The sequence below is a fragment of the Triticum dicoccoides genome, chromosome 4A (genome assembly GCF_002162155.2).
Source record: "Triticum dicoccoides isolate Atlit2015 ecotype Zavitan chromosome 4A, WEW_v2.0, whole genome shotgun sequence".
Taxonomy (NCBI): Eukaryota; Viridiplantae; Streptophyta; class Magnoliopsida; order Poales; family Poaceae; genus Triticum; species Triticum dicoccoides.
In genome coordinates, this window is record NC_041386.1 from 637,122,812 (window position 1) to 637,135,334 (window position 12,523).

The 12,523-nt window shown below is 44.5% G+C and overlaps 2 protein-coding genes across 3 annotated transcripts; both read right to left on the minus strand.

The window, feature by feature from the left end:
• Nucleotides 1-833: 833 nt before the first annotated feature.
• LOC119287592 (elongation factor 2-like) lies at nucleotides 834-6,026 on the minus strand. The gene is made up of 3 exons (XM_037567160.1): nucleotides 5,907-6,026; nucleotides 4,338-4,467; nucleotides 834-3,509 (listed from the first exon to the last, which is right to left on the minus strand). Exons 2-3 carry the CDS (start codon nucleotides 4,426-4,428, stop codon nucleotides 1,069-1,071), a joined length of 2,532 nt encoding a protein of 843 aa, XP_037423057.1. The 5' UTR covers nucleotides 4,429-4,467; nucleotides 5,907-6,026; the 3' UTR covers nucleotides 834-1,068.
• A 3,910-nt stretch (nucleotides 6,027-9,936) lies between these two features.
• On the minus strand, nucleotides 9,937-11,781 carry LOC119289490 (elongation factor 2-like). 2 transcript variants are annotated; one of them, XM_037568797.1, is made up of 3 exons: nucleotides 11,697-11,781; nucleotides 10,794-10,913; nucleotides 9,937-10,299 (listed from the first exon to the last, which is right to left on the minus strand). In XM_037568797.1, exons 2-3 carry the CDS (start codon nucleotides 10,882-10,884, stop codon nucleotides 10,127-10,129), a joined length of 264 nt encoding a protein of 87 aa, XP_037424694.1. In that variant the 5' UTR covers nucleotides 10,885-10,913; nucleotides 11,697-11,781; the 3' UTR covers nucleotides 9,937-10,126. The 2 variants fall into 2 exon arrangements, with proteins under 2 accessions (XP_037424694.1, XP_037424695.1); XM_037568798.1 differs by lacking the exon at nucleotides 11,697-11,781 and adding an exon at nucleotides 11,540-11,650.
• Nucleotides 11,782-12,523: the final 742 nt, after the last annotated feature.

Sequence of the window (12,523 nt, forward strand, 5' to 3'; positions counted from 1 at the left end):
GTATCCCTAAAGTCACAAAGGTTCAATTTGTAATGCTGCAAAGAATACTTCTCTCTTATATTCTGAGCTCTAACATATGCTTCCAGGATCTAAATTATATCACTCCAAACACTAAAAAGGAAGTTGTGAAGCACCAACAGAATACTGATACAAATATCCCCTCACATAGTTCCTCTAGACTATACTCATTTTCTAATCTAGAGATAGCTCTGTGGCCGTATGCAGGAAATACAGAGTACACTCTGCTCTTCTGCACGTGTGACATGTCCCCAAATCATCTCCAACTTTAGAAGGCAAAGTTGAGCTATCAACAAGGCATAATCATATAAAAATGATGCATCTAAATACAAAACAAACATTATGAGACGATTGAACGTTGCTATGTCCTATAAGAACATATACAGTGCAATGAATTGTTATACAGAGAGGAAACTAATGTCAACAAATTTATGCCACGTACCAGCTATAAAAAATATCAGTGCACTAGAATATGAAGCATTGCGTATCCAACGAACCGACAAGAACTTCAGCATAAACAAAACCATGAAGCATAGCAGCCCTGACTTCCATCAACACAAATTCTTTTCGGTGTCACAAATTCAAACAGACACAAAGTGACAGGAATTTCAAGTCAAGGGCATAAAGCCACAAACAAAATATAGGAAGTTATCAGTGAAGAACATAATGCTGGAACCATAACAGGCGAAGATCACATGAACAGGCAAAAAAGCCGCAAATAATAAATCACCTGGAATTGTCAATGAACCAGGACAATGGCAAGAACACATCACCCAATTGCTAGACAGACATTAACTAACAAGAATAGAGCAAGGAAAAGCAAGTTCATAGCTATAACTAGGTAAAGAGCAAAAACAAAAACAATCGCACCACAGTATCAGGAACTACCAGTAGACAATAGGGTACACAATCTATGTTTAACATCTGTTACATTACGATACAGATCAAAATGTAGCCGTCTCAGCATCACGACAGATAAGACGATTCATAGACAGAATTAATGCAGCTCCCTTAACAAACAAGAGAAAGTAGCAAAACATGACCAAAAATTTAGAGCTTGTCCTCAAAATCGGATAGGGGAGTCATCTGTTCCTTGAGACCCTTCCTCTTGCGGATCTCGGTGACAAGCGTCGCCGACTGGGTCCCAGGGTCCAAAGGATCGGAAGCCATGATGTCCCAGTGGTCAAACACACACTGGGGGAAAGCCTGACCGGACGTCGCAGCCCTGAGGGTGCTCGAGAACCCGAAGGACTCAATGACAGGCAGGTAGGCCTTGATGTTGTAGAGCGGGGTACCTTGCCTCTGCATCTCCTCGAACACGTGACCTCTCTTCTGATTCAGAACACCATAGATACCACCAAGCGCATTCTCCGGGGCCTGGATCTCAACCAGGTAGACGGGCTCCAGCAGCCTTGGCTTAGCAGTGAGCTGAGAAGCGTAAATGACCCTCCTAGCCGTTGGGATGACCTGACCACCACCCCTGTGAATAGCATCAGTGTGCAGAACAACATCACAGACCTCAAAGCAAATGCCACGCATGTTCTCCTCAGCCAATGCACCTTCCTTTGATGCCCACTGGAACCCAGCCACAACAGAGTCCTTGATTTCATTGAGATACTGCACTCCCTTACACATGTCGACAACCATGTTGGGGCCAGTAGTCTCAGGTCCAAAGCACCAAATCTTCTTGGCGAGATCCTTGTCCCAACCAAACTCCTCAGACAGGATCTTGGAGCGCACCTTAGGATCATCACGTGGGCCAATTCGGCCATCATCAATAGCCTCAGCCAGTCCCTCCTCCAATGGGCGAGCCTCCATGTAAAGACGGTTATGCTTGTTGGGGGACTTGCTCATGACGGTCCGGCAGGACTTCTCCAGAACAGTCTCACGGAAGGAGACAACAGGAGGGGAAACAATAATTTCAGCACCACCCATGAAGTCATCCTGCAGATCCTTCAGACAGATTTCAAGATGAAGCTCTCCAGCTCCAGCAATGATATGCTCACCAGACTCTTCAATGGTACAGAGAACCATAGGATCAGACTTGGCAAGACGCTTCAAACCCTCAACAAGCTTAGGAAGATCAGAAGCCACCTTGCACTGAACAGCAACACGCACAACAGGGGACACAGAGAACTTCATTGCCCTGATTGGGCAGGCATCAACTTCCTTCTCATTTGTCAGGGTTGCATTCTTGGTGATGAACTGATCCAAACCAACCAAAGCAACAGTGTTACCACAGGGAACATCCTCAACAGACTCTTGCTTCTTTCCCATCCAGATAACAGTACGCTGGACACTTTTCACATACAGATCCTTCTTCTGGCCAGGAACAAAGTTAGGTCCCATGATACGGACCTTCATGCCAGTTGCAACCCTCCCAGCGAAAACACGTCCAAAGGCAAAGAATCTACCCTTGTCAGATGCTGGAATCATCTTGGAGACATACAGCATAAGAGGACCGTCAGGGTCACAATTTCTGATAGCATTAGCATATATATCATCAAGGGGGCCCTCGTATAAGTTCTCCACACGATACCTCTGTGCCTTTGAAGGAGAAGGGAGATGAAATATCATCATCTCAAGCAGAGCACGACTGGCAGGCAGCCAAGTTTGCATCACACGCTTCATGAGAGCCTTGCCCATCAAGTCCTTCTCATCATTCTTCATGGTCACACCAAGCTTCTTCAACATAGGCCACAACTTATCCTTCTGATCATTCATGCAGGTGGCTATGATTTGCTTGATTGGCTCGTAGCAAAACTGAACAAAACCTCTCTTGCAGGTAGCTGTCCCGGTGTTCTTGGAGGTCCATTTCCTTGTGGCTGGGTCAAAGAAGTTCTCACCCCACAGCCTCTCCATCATCTTCGCCTCATCAACTCCAAACTTGGAAGCATACATCTTGGCAAAGTTTGTAAGGGTGAAAGCCCACCCATGCAAACCAGCAGAGAACGCAACAGTCCCCTTCTCCGGGTACACTTGGACATCACCAAGGAGCACATCTTCATATGTTGCCATGATGACATTGGCATTTTCAATGACACGGGAGAAAGTCTGGTATGCTTCCTCACCTTCCACTTGAAGCTCAAGGAAGCATCTGTCCATCTTGTTCACGGTGAGGACAGGTCTAATCCTCTCACCAAGGGCTTGGCGCAGCACAGTTTCGGTCTGCACACAGACACCCTCAATACAGTCAACAACCACTAAAGCACCATCGGTGATACGAAGAGCAGCTGTGACTTCCGAAGAGAAGTCAACGTGGCCAGGTGAATCAATAAGGTTGATCAGGTATTCGTCCCCATCCCTGTCGCCCTTGTACATCTCGAGTGATTCAGGAGTCATCTGATAGAAAAGAGAGATACCCGTGGATTTGATTGTAATACCACGTTCTGCCTCGTCTGCACGGGTATCAGTCATGCGAACATCACCAGCAACTTCCTGGGCAATAATCCCAGCAGCTGCCACAAGGGAATCCGTAAGCGTAGACTTGCCTGCAGATATGCAAATAATATGTGAGAACAGAACAGTGCACAAGCATCTGGTTTGACAGTTGAACATAATCTACATGAATATAAAGTTGAACATATTGAGTTATATAAGACAGAATAGGACACAGCAGTACAGTATTTTCAAACAATCAAGAAATAAAATAATAAGGTACAAATAAGACGAGCCAGGTATTTAGCAACATGGTTAAGCAAAATCTAGTGGGAAATTGCAAACAACACAAATATAAAGATATGAATATTGAAGTAACTAAGTATAATCATGTAAATTTCAGATCTTATACACTAATGCATTCAGGGACAACATGAGCATACACCAAACTGGGGAGATTTGAGCCCTTGGATGTTATGTCATAGTAACATTTAAGCTGGTTGAAGCAGAAATCAATCAGAGGGCAGGCCTGGCGCAGTGGTGAAGTCCTCCCCACTTGTGCCAAGAGGTCCTGGGTTCGAACCAGCCTCTCTGCATTGCACTTTGCAGGGGTAAGACTAGGTTCCTATAATCCCTCCCCAGACCCCACCTTGTGTGGGAGCTTCTATGCACTGGGTCTGTCCTTTTTAAGCAGAAATCAATCATATAAGAAGCAGTAGTATAGTAGTAAACTCCAGGACACAATAAGATGGATTGATTTTAGGGACGAAAATAATTATTTCAAAACAATTCTAAACCACTCGTTAAATTTAACCAATTTAAATAGTAGAATTAATACAGTAGAATTAAGAGCAGGCTACAAAAACATCAACATACAAAATTCTACTGTATAAACTCAATATTTAGGTACAACTGCCACTGTTGAGTGTTGAGGCACATACCATGGTCGACATGAGCAATAACAGACATGTTACGGATATTATTTTTCTTATCCATAATCCCACGGAGCTCCTCCGCTGTGAACTTCACCATCTTGACTGCTTATGAATATCACAGCGGGGATATAAGTTCCTGTTCAGAGAATAGCAAAGCTATTAGAATTGAACAAGAATCAGATGTGGATGACTAAACGTGAATATCCAGCAGTGTAATATAATGATTATGTTCAAGTAAACTGCAACCACAATTGTCTACTAAAAATGCTTAATAATGAAAAATAGCAACAATGAGGAACAACCAGGTAATGCAAAAACACACATCGCGACAAGAAAAGCAATCCACCATGAAAAGTGTACATGCAAAAGCTGGTGCTCCACCATAGAATGGGCTGCACAACTATGAGGAACAAACAGGTATGGATTTCACAAACTAAACCAAATACTACCAGATCTGTACAACTAACTAGGGGGTGAATCATAGTAAAACTTCTCAGGATTTGATCAAATTATATTAGAAAGGCTTAATGAGCAGATACAATAAGTAATCTGTACATGAATAAGCAAGCATCTATGCTGACCATTAAGTGACAAGTAAGTCATGTAAATTAAATTTCATTATTACCACAGTGACATAATCAAATACGCAAGCACAAAACCTGGTACTACTCAAAAAGCATAGCTTGACGCCTAATTACAAAGGGAAACAAGAACACATGTAAACAATTTCTTTTGCAAGCAATGTATGAGTGGCAAAACAGTGTAGAAGTACAGCCCAAAACAAGTCGCGTAAATGGTCTGATCAGAGAAAACTAACATATGGGGAGCACTGAGAAAGGCCAAATCATACATGGCAAGCACATAAAAAAACGCAGAAGTTGCCCACACATAATAGTTTAGGCGAAATGGCTAGATCAGAGAAAAATTCATGCAGAACTTGAGAACTAAAATTACATAGAGTATAGTAGTAAAACAGACCAACATATGCATCTCCCATTTCACACATTAAATTAGATTGAGCATGCGAAGCAGTTAGACATGCATCTCCATTTCCTCCACGCCGAACATGGTAGCAGAAAACAAAATCGACCAGGTTACAGACAGGCAGCAAAGTAAGCAAGCAAGCGAGCAAGCAAAACCCTGCAGCTCGAACGATTTCCAGCGAATCCCCGTGGACGAACAGCCGAGCGAAGTAGCCAAAAATACAGACCAACTTCTCTCGGGGAGAACAAAAAAAAAATAGATCGCCGCCGACCACACCGGAGCGACGGAAACCACGGGCGCCTACCACCTATGCGACCACCGATAACTAGTGGACGCACGCGGGAGGAGAAACAACGGGCATCCATCCACGCCAGCACAGATCGCTCCCGGAGCAAGCGATCGGGGCTAACGGAGCGGCAGATCTACCACGGGAATGATGCGCACACGTCCCTAACGACGACGAATCCGGCGAACCAGAGCCTAGAACCCAGTGAAGCCGGTCGACTAGGCAGTAGCTAGCTGGCGGCGAGCTCCGGGGAGAAGCAATCGGAGGAGCGGTGAGGGCGGGGGAGGAGGAGAGGGGGGTCTCACCTTGGGGCTTGGCTTCCGCCTCCCGATCCGGGAGGATGAGATGAGGAAGCGGCGGTGGAGAGGGGCTTCGGGTTTAGGGGACAGGCGAGGGGTGCAAGGGACCTGCTTGCGGATATACTGCGTGAGGTGCGATTGGGAGACTGCGTGGACTGCGACCACGGCCCAGGGTGATGGAAGCGGCTGGGTGGACTCAAGGCCCGGCCGAATGAATGGCCCAGATGTGTGAGAACTTTCTTATTACAAAGAAGTCCATTTTCACCTTAAAAAAGAGTCCATTTCTTGCTAAAAAAAAGGTCCATTTTTCACCCTCAAATGTGCCCCGATAGACAAATCCCCCCCTGAAGTCGATTTTGGTACAATTTTAACCCTGAAATATCTTTTTTTTTGAAGCTAAAACGCCAGTTGGCTCTTTATTTGTTTGGCGCTAGCAACCCTGAAATATCTGAAACCAGGTAAATTTGCCCCTTGAGTGGTTTTAATTTAGGTGGTTTTGGGAGATGAGGTCGTCTTCCTCCTCCCTCCACCGAAGCCAAGTCATGCATAAGCACAAACACAAAATGCGTAGTGAGCATCTCCCGAAAGCAAGTGAAGTGGGTGGAAGCGATGAGGAAGAAAGAGTTGTAGCGTATGTGGTGTGGCACGCCCAGGTGAGGAAATGGATGAACTTGAAGGCGGGAGTGGCGGGCATGTCAGCGTCCTTAGCGAAATTGGTGTGCGCCCATTGGAGGACGTAGGGGCTGGGTTTGGAGCGGCTGAATGCCAAACCGACGACGGTGGGCACCGCATCCGCTCTGACCCCTCTTCCTCTTGGGTGGCCATTGGTGGATCTCACATGCCCTGTTCATCAGCGAGAGGCGGGGAAACGGAATCGAACAGCAATGGTCGCGGGCGGCGCCAACGCGCTCTGGTCGGAGAAGAGCGAGAGAAAGGAGTGCAGGTATTCCGCATCTGCTGTTGTCGCACGCGGTACCGACGACTAAGCTAGGGGCTCTCGCTGCAATGAGAGAGGACCTCACCCTGCACTCGCGCGCCAGGTTAGGGGGGAGGACAGCTGCGGTGGCTATCGGAGCACCGCATCATGGAGGAGGGAGCTCGGTGTCGGGAGGAGCCAGGAGCGTCAGGAATACCGGAGGTAGCTAGGGGAACGCGATAGAGGCGTGATACGTCTCTGACGTATCTATAATTTTTTATTGTTCCATATTGTTATATTATCATTCTTGGATGTTTTACAATCATTTTATATTATTTTTTGGTAATAACCTATTGACATAGTGCCCAGTGCCAGTTATTGTTTTCTACATATTTTTTACATCTCAGGAAATCAATACCAAACGGGGTCCAAACGCAGCGAAACTTTTTATGATTTTTTTTGGACCAGAAGACATCCAGTAAGCAAAGAAGTACCGAAGAGGGAGCCCGAGTTGAGCACAAAACACCAGGGCGCGCCTGGAGGCCCAGGCGCGCCCTGGTGGGTTGTGCCCACCTCGGTGGCCACCCGCACCGCCTCTTTGCTCTATAAATATCTCAATATTCCAGAAACCCTAGGGGAGTCGATGAAAATCAATTCCAGCCGCCGCAAGTATCAGAAACACCAAATCCAATCTAGACACCATCATGGAGGGGTTCAGCATGCCCATTGGTGCCTCTTCAATGATGCGTAAGTAGTTCACTGTAGACCTACGGGTCTGTAGTTAGTAGCTAGATGGCTTCCTTTCTCTTTTTTGATTCTCAATACAATGGTCTCTTGAAGATCCATATGATGTAACTCTTTTTTGTGATGTGTTTGTTGGGATCCGATGAACTTTGAGTTTATGATCAGATCTATGTTTTTATCCATGAAAGTTATTTGAGTCTTTTTTGATCTCTTATATGCATGATTGCTTATAGCCTCGTATTTCTTCTTCGATATTTGGGTTTTGTTTGGCCAACTTGATCTATTTATCTTGCAATGGGAAGAGGTGCTTTGTGATGGGTTCGATTTTACGGTGCTTGATCCCAGTGACAGAAGGGGAACTGACACGTATGTATCATTGCTATTAAGGATAACAAGATGGGGTCTATTTCTACATAAATAGATCTTGGCTACATCATGTCATCGTTCTTATTGCATTACTCCGTTTTTTCATGAACTTAATACACTAGATGCATACTGGATAGCGGTCGATGTGTGGAGTAATAGTAGTAGATGCAGAATCATTTTGGTCTACTTGACACGGACGTGATGCCTATATGCATAAACATTGCCTTGGATATCACCAAAACTTTGCGCTTTTCTATCAATTGCTCGACAGTAATTTGTTCACCCACCGTATTATTTGCCTTCAAGAGAGAAGCCTCTAGTGAAACCTATGGCCCTCGGGTCTATTTTCCCTTATATATTTTCAGATCTGTAAACTGAAAAAAAACCAAAAATATCTCGCTGCAATTTATTTACTTTTATTTTATTTTACGTTTTAGTTATTTTATATCAATCTCTATCAGATCTCACCATTGCAATTGACCGTGAAGGGATTGACAACCCTTTATCGCGTTGGGTGCAAGTGTTTGACTGTTTGTGTAGGTGCATAGATTCAAGACTTGCTTGTGCCTCCTACTGGATTGATACCTTGGTTCTCTAACTGAGGGAAATACTTATCTCTACTTTGCTGCATCACCCTTTCAAAAAAACCAACGCAAACTCAAGAAGTAGCAGTATCCACTTGCATCGACAGAAGGGATACATAGGCTAAGCTTCCACGCAAAAACATGAACCTTCAGAGGCACTAGAGCCTTCCAAATAATTTCAATTGCATTGGAGTTTGCTTGTACCTAGCGTAGCATCAGTGCCAAATGGTAGGTGCTCCGAACAAAAAACTGTCGTTCTTCTTAGGATAGTAGGTATACCTGGTCATCCCTCGGGCCGGGCCTAACCAAGCCCAATGCAAAAAACCCAGGCCCGGGCCCGGGCCGGCCCACCAGTGTAAAAGCCCGCCGGGCCTCGGGTCGGGCCTCTTCATTATTAACACGCTAATATGGCGGGCTCGGGACCGGCCTGGCCTTCGGGCTTGAAATCTAGGCCCGAGCCCGGCCTGTGGACAAGGTCGGACTAGGCCGGGTCAGGTCGGGTCGACCGGGCCGAGCTGCCCATGGCCAGGTCTAATAATAGGTAGTGAAGTCATCATCTTCATAATTTGGGCGACCTGATTTTCATGTTTTTCTGCATCATGCATCAGAAGAATCCGCCAAACTACCACCTCCTCCCAATAGTCTTGATCAATGACGTCTGTCATCGAACAAACACGTGAGTTTAAATGATTACTCACAATATTAACCAACCTGTGGTAGGATGGTTAGGTGGAATATCCCCAGCCAACAAGGGTTCAAATCTTGGTGCTCGCATTTATCCTAGATTTATTTCAGGGTTTCCGGTGATGCGTGTCCAGTGGGAGGAGACGTTCTCGTTGACTACGAGGCGTCTATGGTGACTTCGTAAAATCTCGGCTTGCTCTCGGAGGTGCTCATAGGGGTAGGGTGTGTGTGCGCTGTATGAGCGCTTCCGTCAGTACTGTGTTAAAAAAAGATCCAACTAATCCTCATTTTTTAACATTTAATGGCCATGCAGTGTGCACGCGTGCTGTCAGTACCGTGTTAAAAAATAGATCCAACTAATCGTCATTTTTTAACATTTAAAGGCCATGCATAATGCCTCGTCATCCTAACGATGTAGTTCAAACAAAAGTATTATTTTTAAACCTCCCTCAATATATACTTAGTTTTCAGTGATTTTGCACATAATATGTCCATGGCAAGCAGGGTTTTTTATAAAAAAAATTAGGTCTCTAAATCTACTTCCCCTAGCCTTTTCTCTTTCATCACCCCCGCCGAAGAGGAGAATTCAAAAACACTCATCCCATAAGTAAAGGAGGATGCAATACATGTGGTATATTCCACTAGAGTCAGTTATGTGTTTATGATAGAAAACAAACACCACACATGAACAAACGAGTGGTGGCCACAAAGATGACATGCACACATACACAAAAGATAAGCATGACATGCAACAAGAGATGTAAGTCACCACATTAAAAATAGAGTTTACAAGACATAGAAGAATCACAAGAACAAGTCTCGTAACTCTTGATACCTTGGGACGATCCTAGTTTAGTGAATCATTATTATCTCCCATCAGGACCAAGACACCAACAATAGAGAAAAAGACACTATTACGGTGGCTGAGCGTCTTATTTGAGATCTTCGGTGGGAGTGTGTGACCCTGACTGAGGAGGTGGTGAAGCAACAACCTTCTCCCCCTCGGCCTTGTCTGCAGGGGTACCAGTCATGCGAACATCGCTAGCAACTTCCTGGGCAATAGTCTGAGCAGCTTCTACAAGCGTATTCGTAAACGTAGACCTGCCTGCAAACATGTAAACAAAATGTAAGAACGGTGCTAAATTGTGTTATTGAACAAAATGAAAGCATCAGGTTTGAACAACTGAACACAATTTATATGAAGAGACGATTGAAAATTTAGTTGGGCACAACAGTGAAGTACATTGAAACAAAATAAGTTGACTACTCATATAAAATAACATACCTTACAAATTGTAATAAAAACATGATCGTGAGTACACTCCAAATTTGGTAGATTTGAGCCCTTGGCACATATGTAGTAGTTACATTTTAGCTTACTAAACCTTAAATCAATCCTATGACAAGAAAACAAAATACGATGGATTGATACTTCCAGGGATGGAATTAATTACTTCGTAATAACAAATTTGAAAATTTACACATGTTTTAGATTTAATGCAATATATAATTAAGAACATGCTATGAAGACATCAATCAACGAGAATCTACAATTTAAACTTAAAGTACGAGGCCACCGCGCACTGTTTAGGCACATACCATGGTCAGCATGAGCAATAACAGAGCTATTACGGATGTTGTCCTTCTTGTCCATAATTGCGCGGAGCTCCGCCGCTGTCCACTTCACCATCTTGACTATCACGGTGGTAAGATAAGTTCCTACTCAAAGAATAGCAGAGCGTGAGTATCCAAGATCATTAATACGAATAATTATACAGGAAAGGAAACACACACATGCAACAATTCTTTTTGCAAGTAATGTTCGAATGGCAAGACAGTGTAGAGGGCTGCTTTGTAGCAGAGTAGTATTAGCATGCACAAGTGCTGGCAGCATTATCCTGTAACTAGCACGGTAAGAAACAGTGCGATGCACAGGACGTCAGAGTCAAACTCTGAAAGAGATGCAACATGCATCCAACCATACACCGAAAAAAACACACGTAATGATAATAATTTAAACGAAATGATCAGATCAGAAATCCATTCATGCAGAAAGCCTGCAGTGAAATTACATGGAATAGTAACACGCACCAATATGCATCTGTTGATATCTACCTTTTGAAACATAGAATTTGACTACATTAAACATCCGATGAGAAGATAAGGAACAGAGAGCAGAACCGAGCAGCAGGTGAAGGCATGCAAGCGAGCGAGCACTATATATTCCTACGGCATGAACATTCTGGCTGAACAAGTGAATGAACTGTGAACAGTCTACCAGCAATATATACAGAAAAAAGTAAAGAACACCACACTAGAACGACAGATCCAGGCATGTCTAGTACCGGTCGAACATCTGCGACAACTTAGCGACCGATGCACGAGGGTGGACGACGAGCGCCTATATATCTGTACGTAGCAGCAGGACGAACAATGGCAGATCTACTAGGTTCAGAATGATATGCCAACGACGAAGAAGCAGTCAAACTAGGGCTGGCTCACCTTGGGGTTTCGCTCTCCCGATCCGAGAGATGAGAAAATGAGGAGGCGGCGGCGGCGAAGGTCTGAAGGGTGCTTTTTGGCACGCTTGGACTAGGGCCGTGAAGGAGACCGGCCAGATGGAATGACAGCCCGGCCCAAAGGGTGCCTTGTTTTCCTGAAAACAGACTAGTGTAGTGTTTTCATTTTCATCTAAGAAAAACTGTTCCCCTCAAAAAAAAAATCTAAGAAAAACTGTAGTGTTTTCATTTTGGCTTCTTCCACATCGCGATGCGTGCGTGCACGCGACGCATTGCACGCCGTGTACCTTAGCTGGATCGATGTTATCATGAACTTGTGCGCACACGGGCAAACGACCGATGAGAGTGTTGAACTGGTCGCACTTTAAGGTCAAGCACCGGGCGTTGGAACATTGGATTTTTAGGGCCTGTTTGGGTTATGGTTTTTTTAGATACACCTGTAAAAAATACGTGTATCTATCCATCTGTTTTGTTTCAGTTCAAAAAACACTCATGTTTGGTAATTTAATATTCCCTTCATTCCAGAATAAGTGTCCTGACTCTAATACAACTTTCTGCTAAAGTTAATACTCCGTATTAAAACACAACGATGCCAAGCACAATCTTAGGTTTTCTTTCTCAGTAAAGTTTGAAAAAGACCTTGAACTTGTAGAGACGGTCGGAATTGAACCTTAAACTCTCAATCCATGAATATTGACGATCTGTACTTAGCGCTCCCAGTCAATTCCAACCCTAAATTGACCCTAGATTGTTTGCCCCACCGGGAAAAGTGCACCCCGAATGCTTCTCTCACTAACCACGTGGTCCTAC

Excerpts from the sequence above, each read along its gene's own strand:
- LOC119287592 (XM_037567160.1), bottom strand. The coding sequence starts at position 4,428 with ATGGTGAAGTTCACAGCGGAGGAGCTCCGTGGGATTATGGATAAGAAA. Across the intron at positions 3,510-4,337 it reads TATTGCTCATGTCGACCATG|GCAAGTCTACGCTTACGGAT; the intron begins GTATGTGCCTCA and ends GCATATCTGCAG.
- LOC119289490 (XM_037568797.1), bottom strand. The coding sequence starts at position 10,884 with ATGGTGAAGTGGACAGCGGCGGAGCTCCGCGCAATTATGGACAAGAAG. Across the intron at positions 10,300-10,793 it reads TATTGCTCATGCTGACCATG|GCAGGTCTACGTTTACGAAT; the intron begins GTATGTGCCTAA and ends ACATGTTTGCAG.